We start from the raw sequence: 13,900 nt of genomic DNA on the forward strand, positions 1-13,900 counted from the left end.
GGTCCTTTGCCAAGGGTGTTGGTGTCCCCACAGGCTGACCTGTATTTGAGAAACTGTTGTTGACAACCCTATGGGACATGACGGGAGGAGTCGGTGCAAAGGGAGGAAACTGTTGAAGTGCCCCCTCCTGCCTCATGTCCATCTATGTGACCATCCCAGCAGCAGTTGGCCACACCTAGTTGTCACTTGAGCTGCAGCTGTCTGTGGAGTAGAATAGGATCTTGTGTGAAACATAAGCTTTGGAGAGCAGGGGTGGGGCAGCAGACTGGCATGGGGTGGGACTCAGTTGCCTAGCCAAAATCAACGATCTGTAGGAAGCCAACCTATTCTCCAAGGCAGGAGGCTCTGTCCCTGCCCAAGAGGCTGGGGACATAGGGCAAGACTGTGCACAGTGTCTTCCTTTTGTAGCTAAGGATCCCCTCTCACTTACTCTTCTGCTGTAGCAGAATCTCTTTCGGAAACCCTCCCCACCCAGCATGGAGCTCTGGCTTGTTGGGTCAGTATAAGGAGAACCCCTGTTCAGAAGCCACTTGGTTTTCCACTTGGAAACCAAAGCAACAAAAGATGCTCCTGGCTTCCTGGCTATAGAGAAGTCAGAAAACAGAGCCATCTAACCTCAGATGGTAGCAACAAGTGGGCCAGACACAGAGTGTTCAGGGAGATGGATAAATGACAAAACGGAATGTAGTTGGGGCTAGAAGGGCAAATGGGTGGTAGGCCTTGTGCTTAGCATGCGTGAAGCTCTGAGTTCCATTCCCAGCCCTAAAAATGACAAAGGGCAGTGGAGACTACAGCTTTCCAAAGACTGGAAAGGACTGATCTAGTGATAAAATCACAGCCACACCAGAGCTAGTTTTGTAAATGAATTTTTCAGGATATTTACATTTCTGTCTTCATTCTTTAAGTGTCAAGGAAACAAAATATGTCCAATATGTGCCACACACAGGGAGTCCCATGTCCTAGGGAAAGCATGCACTTTGTTAGTGAAGGAGAGTGTGTGTGTGAGGGGGGCTTTGGAGAGGTAGGCCGATCAAATCTCAGCTCTGTCCTGGTGAGTCCCTCACGTGTCATGACTGTTCTCATTTCATAAAGAGACCATCACCTGTCACCAGGAATAGTGATGATCTAGCAAAGATCACCCTGAACAGGACCTGGGTAGTGTGTGTTCACTGCTTGTGTACTTACTTGCCTTGAGCCCTGTAGGCCACATGGAAGGCTGGGAGAGAAGGGAACATACTCCAGGGAACCCTAAACTCAGTGCAAGGTATTGCCCTCCCATGGGGCTACAGCCACAAAGGCCAGTCTCATACACCCACCCCTGAGCGACCTCCCACACCTAAGAGCCACCAGCCACAGGTCAACAGCCCACTAGCCACACCTCTGTGGACAATGGTTTTATTTATGACAAGCTCTTAGAACAAACACATCCGCTTTCCAGAACAGAAATGTACAGCATGAGGCTTAAATAACTTTCATACACTATGTACAGTCATCAGCAGAGGTACAAAACATATACACACCTTGTGCTACCACGTCACAGGAAAGCGCAGGAGCCAAACAAGGCCCTGCAGCCTAGGTAGGGGCAACTGCCATAAAAGCTGGTGACAGAGCAGGGCAGGGCAGGTCAGGGCAGGGCAGGGCACCAAGACATCAGTGGTCTTTTCTGACTCTGGGCAGCACCGGCTTCCCACTTTCTGACAAAGCCTTTAGGACACAGGATTGAAGGTGGAAGAGAGGGGGCAAAGGGACGGGCACAGGGGACAGAACAATGATGTCAAAGAACCCGAACATTCCCTGCAGCTTCTCTTGCACACAAGGAGCAGTGAAGACCTGGGAGTCAAGAGATGACGGGCTGGGCTCAGGAAGGTCTGAGGGGGCACTGGCCACTGTGCTCAGCAAAGGGAGCAGCAGCAAGCAGTTTCTTGTTAGAAAGGACAAAGGGACAGATGTGGCAGGTTTGGGCCACATGGAAGGAATGCACTGCTCCTGCAGGGCAGGTCCTGCCCATACAAACATACCCAGGCACCCAGCCCAGACTCCAGGGGAGGCCTCCAAAACCTGGGAGAGGGCAGGGCAGAGATGTAATGTCCTGCCTTTGTTTGCAGCAGCTTCCTGCCTGTGCTACCACCGCAATGGGTAGCACAAGGATCCCCCAGCAAGGCAGCATCTTCTCTACATGGTTTTGTGCTTTAAACTGCTCTTTGTTCAAGCCACACAGCCTAAGACAACCCCAGGCCTGCAGCTGGGGCAACGGTGGGAGGCTACTCCCAGATCCGTATCTGTCCCTTTCCCAGTAGCTGTGGTGGCACTCTGACCACATCAAGGGTTGCGCTGGGTCAGCCTCTCATTCTTTGCATTCTCTCTCCCCTCTGCAGTCTCTAAAGGCTGCTCTAGGCAGCTTCTCCATGAGCTGGCTGCTGTCGCATCAAGTCTCTCCAAGACCAAACACTGAAATGGTTAATACTGGAACGGGTCCTGGCACAGGACTGTGCACAGAAAAGGCCTGAGAGAGTGGGGACAGTAGATACTTTCCGTCCAGATGGAAGCTAATCAGTTTTGGAAGCATGGATGTTGGGGTTAGCTCAAGAGATGGGAGTCTGGGTCCAGGCTCTTCAGGCTCAGTGTGATGCAGTACCAGCTATACTCTGGTTGTTAATGGCTTGGGGTGTGGGGGTCTAGGGAGGACCCCCACAGCATACAGATGTGGCCTAGGTCTCAAGTCCTAAGATGGGCACAAGGAGTCGAAGTTTATGGTGAGTCAGCCACAGACACGAGCAGCTCTGGTCTAGCCTAAGACTCAGCCCATCTGGGAAAGACCTCCTACGCCCAGGTTTGCTCGTACTGTCTACCCAGAGGCCTGCTATTGTGCTCAAATCACAACCAGTTTGTGCTTCCAACAAGTAGGGTGCTTGTGCAATGAGTGGAGCTGGGGACCTGCCCCTGACTGTGTGCCTTGGACATCCCTGAAAGGGTGGGTGGGCAGGGACGCCAACGTTCCCACAACACAGCTCAGAATGGCTCGGGGACGATGAGCTCAGAGCTCTGATTTCAAGTTTAGTCAATGACACTCGCTGGGACAGCATAGCAGCCCCGCCATGAGGTAGTGACCCATCAGAAATGGCAGAAGGGGTAACGCCAGTGAGCACCTCTCGCGGGGGCTGTAAGACCACACACACTTTGTGCAAGAACTGGCCTTGCAGCTATACAGTACAGGTACCCCGGGCTGGGGCGGCCCAGCCTGTGGGGTCGGGACATAAGTCTCACGTGTTTCTGTAGTTTGTAAACAGTCATGCAGACGGGTTCTGGGTTTTCTTACAGGGTGTAAGGTCCAGGCTTTCCAGTCAGGTGGAGAGGGGTGAAGAGAAGATGTGGTCACTTCTGAGTGCTAAGGATGTTCCTTAACTCTCCCAGGATGAGCAGGGGAAGGAGGATTTCTGGTCATTGCAGATAGTCCAGGTTCCAGATGACCTGCTTTCCTGGTGCATCGTTCTAAATATCCACTTACCCAGACTCAACACTGTGTCTGGCTGGGACGATAAGCAGGACGATCTTCTTAGTTTCAGCCTCAGACACAGCTCTGGGATGGTTAAGAGAGGGTCTGGCCTTATCAGCTCCTAACTCTCCCATCCTAGGGCCGTATGGACAGAGACCAATGTCCTCACCCTAGAGGGAGAAGGGTTAAGTGCAGAGGCACTGTGCTAGCTCTCCACGTCCTTTGAATGAAGCTTGGGTTCATGGATCCCAGAATGAGACCAGGATGCACAAGACCAGTGAAGCAATAGAATAAGTGTCGACCAGTTTAAGGGCAGGGGAAGCAGGGGAGGGAGAGTGGGGGGGGGCAGGGCAGGAATGGAGCTGGCCCCTCTCATGGCCCAGTCCTATAAATTCAGAGTTGATCCAGTAGGGGGCACTAGACACTGACTTCACCTCATCCCAGCAGCTGAGCCCACAGCACCAAGGGGGGAAGCAAGGACACTGCCCCCTCATGCTAATTGAAAAGGGAGGGCCTTTGGCCCAGGCTAGTTTTAAGGCTGTTTCTGGAACAACTAAAGGAAGAGAAGCTGAAGATGCTCCCTGTCCCCTTGAGGGGGTGGAAACATAATTGGCTGGGGGATTAGGCAAAGGACCTGGTACCTCACTACCCAAGCCTGCCCAGTGGACAGTCCAAGCAAGCTACATCCCACTGGACCACACAGGACTCTTGGGAGCATGGACTCCTTGATCCTGGGCTGTTGGGGTGGACACTCTGACCTTCAGGGGCTGTGGGCACAAGGTCCAGAGTTAGAAGACACATGTGGGCTGTGGGCATGGCTAGCATAAGGCTGCCCAGCATGATGCCAGGCCTCAGGATGGAGAAAGGCACTGTGGCATCAGGCGGCCTAGAGAGGTCTATCCTAGAAGGTATGCCGGGATGGACAGGACTGGGGCAATGATCAGAGCTGCAAAGGATGGAGAAGGCTTCCCTCGTCTGCAGAGCAAGCAGAGGGAGGGCCCCGGAGCGCCAGAGAGAAGAGCCCCCCCACCCCCCCGCCAGGGGCGGAGGGAAGAATGGGAAGAAACTTCAAGTCAGTTTCCAGGAGGCAAACAGCAGAACACAAAAGTAAAAATCAATGCATTAAATGACTGCAGTACTGCTGACCTTCTCCCCAAAGGAACTGTTTAAGCAGCTCCACTGAGATCCCAGCAGAGGAGAACTTCAAGGAGTGACTGGGCCCCACTGAGATTGGCTGTGGGTGGCTGTAGGGTTTAGGGTCAGCTGCAGGACTCAGCTGCTTACATCTGGTTTCCATGGTTACCTGAGAACTACCTTTGTGGGCTCAGAGGCAGGTGCAGCGGCTCCGGAGGTGGGGCTAGCTCACTGGAAGATAGATGGGGGCTTCTCCCTGCTTCTCCCTCAGTCTCAACCAAGGCTGAGCACATGGGAGATGGGTAGGGCTGGCTCAGCCAGAGACCAAGTGGCCGATTGAGAGGAAGGCAGGGAACAAGTGCAGGCGGCGCGGGAATCATGCCCTTTGGCTTCACAGCTTGTCTCCCTCCTCGGCCTCTCCTTTCTCAGGAGGCAGGGGAGGGACAGAGAGGGTGATGGAGGAAGCAGAGCAAGAGAAGAGCCACACCCTATGTCCTCGGTGAACCTGGCTGGTCTGGTAAGGTCGGACCACAGCTTCCTTTCCAAGCTGGGTAGGCTGCCGGGTCTGGCCACCTTCAGTCCTAACTTCAAGGGTGGGCTGCTGGTAGCCTCCGCATGCTCCAGAACTTCACTGTCAGGTCACTGGGGGAGGACAGAGAAAGGCCGCTCAGCTGTGGATGTGGAGCCCGGCTGGTTGCCCCCAAAAGTCAAGGTTGGGCAGATTTCCCACCTCCCTCACATATGGCCGGGCTAAGGCAAATACTGCTTAGGACCAGTGGGGACCTCACAGGAAAGGGTACTGGGCAAGGGGAAGCCCCTGGCCATGGTCTCCAAGACCCTGCAAGACTGGTGTCCTGGACTTTCCCGTTTTGTTTTGTCCAGGCCTGAATGCCTCCCCTCTGCTCTCTGCCACCTAGGGTTCTGGCCCACTGCTCATGCTTGCAAGAGGGTTCGGGAGGGCGATCTGCGGGGCCAAGCAGGGCGTGAAGTAAGGAAGTTAAGAGTAAAACAGTCTCATACCGTGAAGAAGCAGCTCAGATCGAGGTGGGGAAAGACAGGAAAAGGCAAGAGGGGAAGAGTGAGAGTGGAAGGGGGAGGGTCAGGGCAGGGTGGTGGCGCGGCCCTTTATGGCCAGGACTCGTCGAGGAAGGCAGGGGGTGAGTCCAGGGACGTAATTCCACAGCTTTACCCGGCAGTCACTATTTGGGGGAGGGAGGAGAGGTAGAGAGGCAGAGAAAAGAGGTAGGAAGAGATGGGAGGGGAGAGAAGGAACATGGTGGGAACAAGGAGAGAAAAGAAGAAACCCAGCTGAGTAGTGTCCCTGGGATAGAGGGCCTGGCACTGCCTGCACCTGGGCAGAGGTGTGGGGTGGCAGGGCAGTCCTTAGCTCCTGTGCCCAGGCAAGAGTGATTGGGATTGCTGCAGGGGCAAATTCTAGCCTGGGGCCCAGTGGCTCCCTGATCCCCTGCCTATTGCAGCATCCAGAACACTGGGTGCTTAGTGCTCAGTGAAGATGAGCAGTAGGTATAGAGAGAAGTGCTAGGTGGGGTACTGCTCTGTGAACCGGATCTGTGTGTGGGGACAGCTGCAGAGCCCTGAGCCAGTTGTCAACCCAGTCACCCTAGGAGGGGAGCAAAGTGGCTTTCTCTGCCTAGCACCTACCTGGAGGCCGTGAAGATGTGCTTGCTGTTGGTGCAGATGGCATTGATGGGGCTGTCGTGGCCCTTGATCTCACCAATGGGCGTGAAGTTGTCCACATTCCAGACCTTGATGAAGCCTGCCCGGCAGGCACTCAGCATCATGGGTCGGCCGGGTACAAAGGCCAGGGCGCACACCCAGTCCTTGTGAGCATTGGGGATTTGCTGTGGAAGGGTCAGGGCTGATAAGATGTAGGGAAGGGAGAGGGCCTGCCCCAGAGCCGCAGGAACAGCACAACCCCCACACCCACACCCCGTTAGCAGTGAAGGGATGCCGCCTGGCTCCGGGCAGCTCTGGTTATCATGCAGACAGACTCTACCATTCCCAGGAGCCAGGCTGAGGGGATTCAAAAGCCCAGATGGGTTCTTCTCCCCAGTTCCCACATCCGAGCATCTGAATCTGTGCTGCTGGAGAAATCTTCAGACCACAGGAGAGCTAGGCTAAAGCCAAGAGCTCCCATAAAGAACTGGGTGCAAGGGTCTCAGTGGAGTTCCCACAGGCTGCAGGGAGAGGGATGTGTGGACAGCAGGGCCGAGGGTAGACAGCAGGCAGTCTTGGAGGGGCTCTGCTAAGGTCTGCCTGGAGCCTTGACCCGGCACATTCCTCTGCTTCCTTCCCCAAACCTGAATGAGCTCCTGCTGTTCCAGGTCCCACTTCTTGATGCCATTGTCTCTGGAGCCACTGAACAGTATGTCTCCTTGGATGGCCAGGCACTCGATACCGTCATAGTGAGGGGGCTCAAAGTTGTGGGTAGGGCCAATGGTGCCTGTCACACAGTCGCCCAGCTGGAACATCTGCAGACGAGGAGGGGCAGAGAGCTCAGACAGGGACATGATCGATGGGACAGGTCTGGAGAACTGTTGGAAGAATACTGCTGTAGTCCCACTACCTCCGTCTCTGTTTATTTGCTTCTTTCTACTTTCTGGCCACCAAGTGTCCAGCCATATCCACAGAGAGCAAACCACATCACTGGGTTCTGTGTACTTTGTACTTCCCCCTGTTTATTATGTTCACGGTCGCGTCAGCTCCCATTCAGAGGCTCTACCTGCATCCCTCACACACTGAGCTTGTTATTTTTCGCTGTTTACAGAATAGTTCTATCTACATACATCTTCCTATCGTCTCCAAGACGCCCTCTTCAGCAGCAGTTCCCAGAAGTCTCACTGGCTTTTATGTGTTCCCAGTAAACAGCACCATTCAGGCCTTCTCAGTAAACAGCACCATTCAGGCCTCTGAGCAGAGGTGGCCACAGCTTAGGTCAAGGCAGTTGTAGGTACCTTCACATAATGGTCCTTGGAGCCTGTCACCACGAGGTCATGCTGGTTTGAAGTCTGGGTGACCGTCAGGCACATCACTGGGCCAATGTGGCCGGTCAGTTTGCCAATGGGCTGGAACCTGCAGCGGGGAGAGGCCCAGGCAGGGATAGTAGGTCGGAGGGCACTTACATTGGATCAAGGGACTGAAGGGAATCTGATCTGGAATAGACAGACCTGGCCAGTCTACTCTGTCTCCCCTTCAAAGCAAGATCAAGGACCAAGATTTTCAGAGGCAAGGAACAGGTTCACAGAGTGGGAGACTGGAGGCACAGTTGGGGTCCTTCCCACCCTGGAGTGGGCCACCCCATGCAGAGGCCTGTGGACCTTCCCTGGGCCTCTTCTCCAGATATTTCACTGACCTGTTGAGCTCCCAGATGCGGACGGCATTGCCAGAGGCAACATATAGCATGTTGCCTGAGGGGCTGAGGGCCATCTGGTTGATCTGATGCTCCCCCTGGGCACTGGTGATGGCACGGGTGGATGTGGCTATGCAGGCATCTCCTGAGATCACCTGGCCTGAGGACCTACCCAGAGGGAAATAAAGCAAAGCCAGAGGTCAGAAGAATCTATCTATAAAGGCCAGGAAACAAATAAACTTCACTTAGACCAGTTCAGAGAAGCCACTTCTTCTAGGAAGTCTCCTTCCCTATCTGGGCAGAACAGCTTCCCCTAGAAGCATGTCCCCCTACACTCAATCCAGCATGTCTCTATGACCTGTTGGTGTGCGTGGGTAGGCTTGAGTAGACTGTAAAGAGTCCAGGGACAGGCTCTGAAGCTGGCTGGTTCATGTTGAAATCACTTAACTTCTTTTCTCTGAGCCCTCATTTCCTCACCTCCGCCCCTAAACTTCATTTAAATAAATAGATGTATCAATAAGGACAGCTTTAGTCTTATAGCAAAACTCAGTGGAAGGTGGAGTTTCCCTATGTACCTCTTTCTTTCCCAGCGTGTGCAGCCCCCCCATTGTCACCACCCTACAGCACAGCCTGGGCTACAGCAGGCGGACCTATAACGGATACATCACCACCCAAGTTCATTGCGTACAGTGGGGCTCATTCTGGGTGTTATATTCTGTAGGTTCAGTCAAATGCGTGACATTATCTGTGACTACTGCATTATACAGAACAAGTTCAGGGCCCTAAATATCCTCTGTGTCTGTTTTCCAATTATCAAACTAAACAATTTGTGATTTAGAGTGTACACATAAGGACAAAACCTGACTTCTGGAGGGTTTGTGTCCTTACAGGCAGGACCATGCTGGGTGGCGCATCTGTGAGGCAGGTCCTAGCCTGGCTTTGGAGGCTGCTGCCATCTGCTGGTCTTTTGGATTCCTTGTGACCTATGCAGTCCATCTCAAATGGTGGAGCTTGAAGGACTGAGACAAAGGTAGGCCAAAGGCTCACTAACTTGCTGTTCAGAAACTGTCCCCCAAGCCACTTTGCCTCCCCTGGAGTCAAAGCAAGTCTATGGGCTAGCAAGGACCCTTGTGCCCACCCAATCAGGCTGTGGTGTGTTTAGTGGTGCCCTAAGCAGGGAAGCATTGTTCTCAAGTAGCGGTATGCTTACGTGAGTGTCCGAATGCACTTGGCTGAGTCCCGGATGTCCCACACTTTGATGTAGGAGCTGGACACAGAGAACACCAGCCCCGAGTGGCTGCAGTATTTGATAGAAACCACATTGTTGGGGTGGCCTTTGAGAGCTGCAATCTCCTGCCCTGTCACCAGGTTCCACATCTTGCAGCTACGGTCTGCCAGAGACAGGGAAACAAGTCTGAGGGAGAAGCATGCACACATGTGTAGTCTCATAAAAACTCAGGAGACCAAGAAAGGGCTGAGGTCTTTAAATAATGGTGAGTTCTCTGATCACTGTAAGGTGTCCTAGGCTGAAATAGATTTCCTATAAATCCACTGCTTATTAAATGACCAAGGATCAAGAAAACATGAAAAAACTTGGAACCAATCAATCATATCTCAGTTGGTAGCTAACACCTCATCTCTGTGTGTATAAATGTGTGTGTGTATGTATCTCTCTCTCTCTCTCTCTCTATATATATATATATATATATATATATATATATATATATATGCATATATATTCACATATGCATACACAGGTTTCCTACTATGTATGTCTGATACAAACTTGTTCTTTCTTCTGGTCAAAGCTTTAACTTTTTTGTTGTGACCTGGTTGTAGGACAATAAACTTCTGTTGCTGAGACCAGAGGAACTGCCTGTATGCAGCTGCAGAGATGACATGGATGTTGAGTAATATTAGGGAGGAAGTAATGGTTTTAGAGAGTTGAGATGTTGGAACTTCAGAGAAGCTTCTAGAAATGTAGCCTGGAGGAGTGTAGTGGTAGAGCCAACAGGATCACATGAGAGGGAAGGCTCAGCCAGGGGTGTGTTGGGTGTGTGAACTCTGAGCCTAACCCCACTGGCCCCTCAAGTCTCCACGAACCTTTGGATCCCGTGAAAAGCAACTCATCGGTGGCATCCAGACAGAGGATGGGCTTGGTGTGGCCCTCGGCCATGGAGACACACTGCAGCGGGGCCGTCCGTGCTCCCTTTGCTCCACCAATGGGGGTGATGATGCCCCTTCCCAAGAAAGAGGGAGAGAGGATGTGCCAGTCAGCCAAGGAGACCGGGGCCAGGCTGACTGAAGCACATGGAAGAGAGGGGTCTGTGCTGAGAGGGACAATGAATCATGAGAGATTCTGAGGCTGCTAGCAACATGTCACCAATGTCTGAGAGCCAGCAAGAGCTGTGGCTGCCATCCTTAGCTCTGCAGGAGAAGCCCATGCCAGGCAAGCTGGAAGCAACAGGGTGGGGAAGTCAGGCTCCCTGACTTAAAGCTAGAGATAAGCATGCAGCCATCTCTGGTGGGGCAGGGTAGATGCCCAAGTATTAGAATTGGCCTCTGTAGTTCCCATCAGCCTGCATGCTTCTTTGGTGATCAAAAATGGGGGAAGGGAAAGAGAATGGGAAAGATGTCCAGGCCGTCACCCTCTCCATACTTCATTGCCAGTCAGCATTCTGGAGCTGGTACCTTCTAACAGTGAGGCAGATGGACATCTATACAGAGCCCCAAGTTGGACCAGCATAGTCAAACCTGTGCCTATCACTTACAAAAGGATAAACCAGCACTGTTATTCCAGCACTTTGTAGGCTTAAGTAGGAGGATTGCTGTGAATTTGACGCCAGATTGGTCTACAAAAAGCACTCAAGGCCAGCCTGACAATATATGAAAACCTTATCAAACACAAACCAACCAACAAATAACGTCCCCCTCCAAAACCTCAAAGGGATAGATAACCTTAGGGGACCACAGCGAGGCTTGGGGCTGGGATGCTTGGGTCTGTCTGGAACTAGCCTGCCTGGACTCAGAATGGCACCTGCTTGTTCTGCACGGCACTCCATGAGTAGACGAATAAAGCCAAGTCAGTGTGAGGGTTTAGGTATATCTACCTCTTGGGGTTCTGGGGATGACTTTGTCTTTCTCAGGAAGGTTTTGGGTGAGACCCAGCCAGGTTACACCTAAAACCATATTCAAGCTGGTCCAAAGCGCTGTTGCTGACAGGAGCGCAGTGCCTGGGGGTTTACCAGATGGCTGAGATCCCACTTGTGGCTATGTTATACAGCCTGGCAGGCTTGCTCATGGCTGGTGCAACACCGGAATGCTAGTCAGGCATGCCTATTTGCCAGATAAACACATGTGGAAGTAACTCCCTGAGCTGCCTTTGCTCGTGATGTCAGTTTAGGCTGAATTAGGCCAAGATCACCATGAAAACGTATCGTTAAGGAGCCTACTCTCTGAAGAGGCTGGCGTGTTATAGGTAACAGCTGCTGGCAAGGCCTCACTGCACAGGAAGATGAATCAATGTGCTAACCATGGGGCAGAACAAGGTAAGCAGAGAGCATGCGTGCAGAACTAGAGAGCGCTCTTGGCCTTTAGAAGAAAGCCTTCTGCTGCCAGGGTCCCAAGTCTTACCCCTTGCTGTGGGTTATCTGTGCTCAATAGGTTTGAGGGACCAGCCTCTGGCTGTCCCATGGGCTGGGGAGGAGACACCCACAAACTGCATGCTAAGAGATATAAGCAAGGGCACTGCTTCCCTTGGAGCTTAAGTTTGCAAGATTCAACCATAAACACAAGCTAATTTACAAGAACTGCAAGCACAGCCACCACAGCCAGTGACACTCAATAAAAAACTAGCAGGCTGACACGGTCCTCATGGTACCTCTTGCTCTGCAAAGCTCTGCTTCAACTCCATCCCAACCCAGGCTTCCATGTCCCTCCCCACCTTGCCCAGGGCAGGAGGGTGAAGAGAACAGGGCTAGCCACAAGCAACTGCACCCTCCCCCATGACAAGCCCTTAGCTCTAGACAGGCATTGCAGTAGTCTGAGGCCATGGGGTCACCATGAGAGGGAGGAACCATGGGGTGAGAAGAGATCTCAGGAGGGAGACGGATATGGAAGAGGCAGGGGCTAGGAGAGGAGGGGCTGCATGCGGAGGACAGGCGAACAGGCAGGAGGGCTGGTGTAGCATGGGGCAAAGAGAAAAAGAAGAGAGTGGAAGGGGAGTCAAACACGAGAGACATTCTGTGTGTACCTCAGGACCTCCGACAAAGAGGAGTCGCTGTCATCAGACCTGGGAAGGGCAGAAAATTAGCTGGATTAGGGGAGAGAGGAAAACACACATAGGAATGGCGGGAGCAGCGGCAGCAACAGCGCAGGGAGGTCAGAGGGCGGTTATTCTCTTCAGGGAAGGCAGAGAGAGGCAGAGGAAGAAAGGCCTTCGAGGACAGTGGTGGGGTTGGGGTGGGGACAAACCGGCCTGGGAGCTGGGAGAGTCCCCCAGCAGCAGACCACCAGGGAGTCTCTCAGCTAGCAGGGTAAGGGTGGGGAGGGAGCCACAGGAGGTGTGGGAGGCCAGCCCACTCTTAGTAGGATGGTTCTAGGTCTCTTTGCTAGTTCCAAGCTCTCTGGTTGGCCCACACTGCATAAGCTGGTGCCGACTGTATCATCCCAGCAATGCTCAAGCCTGCCCAAGGTCACAAGGAGGCCCCACAGCTCTTTTCCCTCACTGCGACTATCTCTAGAAGCTAACTCTGCTGCATATGGGTCCCCAGAATGGACCAGTGGATAGGACCAAAGCCTCAAGATCAGGCTAGGATGGGCAGGATCCTAGCCCAATTCTTGGGAAAAGGAAGGAAAGGAAGAAAGAAAGAAAAAAAGAAAGAAGGAAGGTAGAAGGGAGGAAAGAAGGAAGAAAGGAAGGAAGGAAGGAAGAAGGAAGGAAGGAAGGAAGGAAGGAAGGAAGGAAGGAAGGAAGGAAGAGACAAAAAAGACAAGTTTAAGCCAGATGTAGTGGCACATGCCTGTAATCCTAGCACCCAGGAGGCTAAAGCAGAAGACTAAGGGTTTGATAGTCTAAACACATGGCAAGACCCTGTTTCAAAACAAAATAAAGAAATAAATAATAAACAAAGTGACCAGTCGAGTCAATTGCATGGCACTGAGGGAGAGATATGTATTGTGATAAGGAAGGCCAGACATGTCCACGGCTCCTTCAGTAGGAGTTGAACTGAGGCAATCTGGAGAAAGGACAGTGTCCCAGATGCTGACCTTCTGTGTCTGCCTTCATGATCTTATCATCTAGGGAGCAGCATTTCGAGCCACAAGGGAATACTTATGTGTGAGGCTGGGCAGAGCATGTATCATGTACAGTAAGTAAGCAGTCTACAATTTAGACTCCCCCGAAGGTCTCAACGCCATTCCTCCTCATGGAAGGAAAGCTTTTAGGGGAAAAAGAAAGTGTCCTTTGGGGTCCTACAGAACTGAAGATGGTCACAGTGGGCTTGGGGGAGCACAGAGGTGAAATCAGGAATGATGGGGTTTGCCCCAAGGCAAAGTCCCACTGCCAGAGTTAGCTAGTTAAGAGTCAGCAGCCCCAGATTCTGGGCCACTTTCTATGCAAGAGCTCTTGGGCTCTGCTTTGGACCATATTCTTATGGAAACCGGGAAGGACAGACAATCCTTGGGCTGACTGACAGTTTAAATGGAATTATGCATGTACAGCAGATTGCAGAGCAATGTTAAGCACTTTCTGAATATAGGGATGGTTGTGAACAGAATGACCCCATAGCAACTGTAGCATAGCAACGGGAGCTGTGAGTACAGCTGAGTACCCCATAGCAACTACAGCATAGCAATGGGAGCTGTGAGTACAGCTGAGTACCCTGTAGCAACTGTAGCATAGC

General features: G+C 52.4%; 1 protein-coding gene across 5 annotated transcripts in view; it reads right to left on the reverse strand.

Annotated features, from left to right (window-relative positions):
• Positions 1 to 1,379: 1,379 nt before the first annotated feature.
• The window catches only part of Kif21b (kinesin family member 21B), a 47,122-nt gene continuing 34,601 nt past the window's right edge, over positions 1,380 to 13,900 (reverse strand). For 2 of the 5 annotated variants that reach the window (XM_028773824.1, XM_028773823.1), the window contains exons 28-35: positions 12,250 to 12,288; positions 10,101 to 10,237; positions 9,208 to 9,388; positions 8,001 to 8,165; positions 7,603 to 7,720; positions 6,949 to 7,119; positions 6,290 to 6,489; positions 1,380 to 5,269 (exon numbers count right to left, since the gene is read on the reverse strand). In XM_028773824.1, coding sequence (XP_028629657.1) covers positions 5,215 to 5,269; positions 6,290 to 6,489; positions 6,949 to 7,119; positions 7,603 to 7,720; positions 8,001 to 8,165; positions 9,208 to 9,388; positions 10,101 to 10,237; positions 12,250 to 12,288 — 1,066 coding nt within the window. In that variant the 3' untranslated portion in view covers positions 1,380 to 5,214. Of the gene's footprint in view, positions 5,270 to 6,289; positions 6,490 to 6,948; positions 7,120 to 7,602; positions 7,721 to 8,000; positions 8,166 to 8,906; positions 9,017 to 9,207; positions 9,389 to 10,100; positions 10,238 to 12,249; positions 12,289 to 13,900 lie in introns of those variants that run through there. The other 3 variants (XM_028773826.1, XM_028773825.1, XM_028773827.1) reach the window with 2 other exon arrangements.

This window comes from Grammomys surdaster, unplaced genomic scaffold, assembly GCF_004785775.1.
Source record: "Grammomys surdaster isolate TR1022 unplaced genomic scaffold, NIH_TR_1.0 234, whole genome shotgun sequence".
NCBI classification, from domain to species: Eukaryota; Metazoa; Chordata; class Mammalia; order Rodentia; family Muridae; genus Grammomys; species Grammomys surdaster.